The sequence below is a fragment of the Egretta garzetta genome, unplaced genomic scaffold (genome assembly GCF_000687185.1).
Source record: "Egretta garzetta isolate BGI_Z169 unplaced genomic scaffold, ASM68718v1 scaffold393, whole genome shotgun sequence".
Taxonomy (NCBI): Eukaryota; Metazoa; Chordata; class Aves; order Pelecaniformes; family Ardeidae; genus Egretta; species Egretta garzetta.
The window spans coordinates 645,241-647,222 of NW_009259238.1; the positions used below are offsets into that span (position 1 = coordinate 645,241).

The 1,982-nt window shown below is 39.4% G+C and overlaps 1 protein-coding gene across 1 annotated transcript in view; it reads right to left on the reverse strand.

Moving 5' to 3' along the window:
• Window positions 1-782: 782 nt before the first annotated feature.
• NSMCE4A (NSE4 homolog A, SMC5-SMC6 complex component) overlaps window positions 783-1,982 on the reverse strand; it is a gene marked incomplete at its 5' end in the record, with an annotated part of 10,899 nt that continues 9,699 nt past the window's right edge. The window contains 2 exons of the mRNA XM_035891548.1: window positions 783-807; window positions 1,338-1,429. Of these exons, the coding sequence (XP_035747441.1) occupies window positions 1,346-1,429 (84 nt within the window). The remainder of the gene's footprint in view (window positions 808-1,337; window positions 1,430-1,982) is intronic.

A 1,982-nucleotide genomic window follows, 5' to 3' on the forward strand; every position in this document is an offset into this window, starting at 1 on the left:
CGGGGCCGCCCCCCCTTCGCTGGATCCGCAGGAACGCACAGCTCGGGTCTGGGGTAGCTGAGCCGCGGCGGCCAGGCTGCGCCTCCGTGCACCCCCGCAGCCCGACCATGCTCCATCGCCCCCCAGAAACGCCCTAGGGGTGCGAGGGGCCGGACAGTGCAGCACCTGGGGTGCTTCATCGGAAACCCCGCCTGACGATCAAAGGAGGGGAGAAATCCTAAATACTCCGGCGACAGCAGCCCTCCCAAGAGCGTGTTCTGGAGATGGAGCTAGACTTTATTTGTTTTGAAGAAAATAATGTCATGGCCCAGTACAGCAGTCCTGCCTCGGTTACAAAACCGATTACACGGGATGGACTTAGGAAAAAAGAAAAGGATAGAGGAGTTTTTATCCGTCATTGAGACTAAATTTCCAAACTCAAACCTTGATTTCCAGAGGAGTAAGAACAGAAAGACAATATCAATTCTTTCTGCAGCACCCAAGACCGTCTAGATAATAAGATTATCACAGTGGAGATGGTTAACCATGTAAATGCCACTTGCAGGCTGCTGTTGGGGAGAGACAAGGGATGAAAGAAGGGGGATAGCATTTCTTTTAGGAAAGCTTGTGAGTGTCAGTAAACTTGATATCAAGCAGTAAACTAAGCCATAATAAATAGAAAGTATATGGTAATAACCCTGTGACAGGTATAATCAAGACAGCTTATATAGTGTCGAGATGTTCCAATAAAAATAAATTTAATTTTACAATATATACATATAAAATCTTTTCTGAAGGAAACATTTTAAAATATTTTCTTTAAGGCACCTAGGGGGAAAGAAAAAAAAAACAGTAAGACAATATGCATTAAGATTTGAAATTTAACAAACAACTGTGACAATAAAAGAATTCAATCTTATCGTTTAAAGGTTTTTAGAGGGAACCAGGTTGTCTTCCCTTCCTGCTTCCCTAAGTCCTTCCTCAGACTACTCTATTAACAGCATTAGCTGTCAGTAGGTTTAAAAAAAAAAAAAAAAAGTACAAAAACTAAGCCATGATTCTTCACAGGATCGCATTCCAAGTACAACTATAAAGTTCCAAATGTTAACTCAAGTCTATCAATTAACTGACCATCAAATGCAGAAATAAACAGGTTTTTTCAGTTAATTACAGTGTAGAAGACTAGATTACATTTCATTCCATGAAGAGATCAAAAACATAGAAGTGTTCCAGACATTCTACAGTTACCCTGCTTATATGTTTTTCTACATTTGTAAGTCACAGGTATTTTCCCCGCAGTTCTTCAAGGAACTCACGCACTGTATCCTTACTTAGTTTGATTTATGGAAAGAACTTACTTGAAGAATTAAGCTATCTCCATTTCATCTTCATTTCTATGATAAGGAGGGCTAATCATGGGTTCCGTTATTTCGTATGTTTCTACAATCTCCTGGTTAGAGACGACAAAAGTATTGTAAGTTACCAGAGCTGAACTATTTCAATTTAGCTGCAGCTACCACTGTAATGAAAGTTTCTCATACTAAAGCACTATTTCAAATTACTAAGTTTCTTCTGCACATTCTGAGTGAGAGAGAAAGGAGAAGAGTTGTGTGTGCTAAAAACCACTTTTTGTCTAAGATTTATTACAAACAGCACACAGTGAAGCAACTGTATGGAGAACTTCCCCTCTAGAAGCAAGTAACATATATAAGGGAAGAAACAGACTCCATACTTATGCAGTCCTCATATAAAACTGTAAAGGCAAGTCACTCCACAACTTAAAAGCACTTAAACTGACCAGGCTTTAAGGATCAAACATGTAATTGCTACCCCAGTTTGCAGTTTTCTTGCAGTTAAAACCATTCATTAGATCTGTGATTGTTCTGGAATCCATAAAATTAAATGTAGTGATACAGGAACACCTATCCTCAGCAGAGTACATAGCAGCACAGCTCCCAGATGCATTGTTACACTTAAGAAAAAAAAAAAAAAAAAAAAAAAAA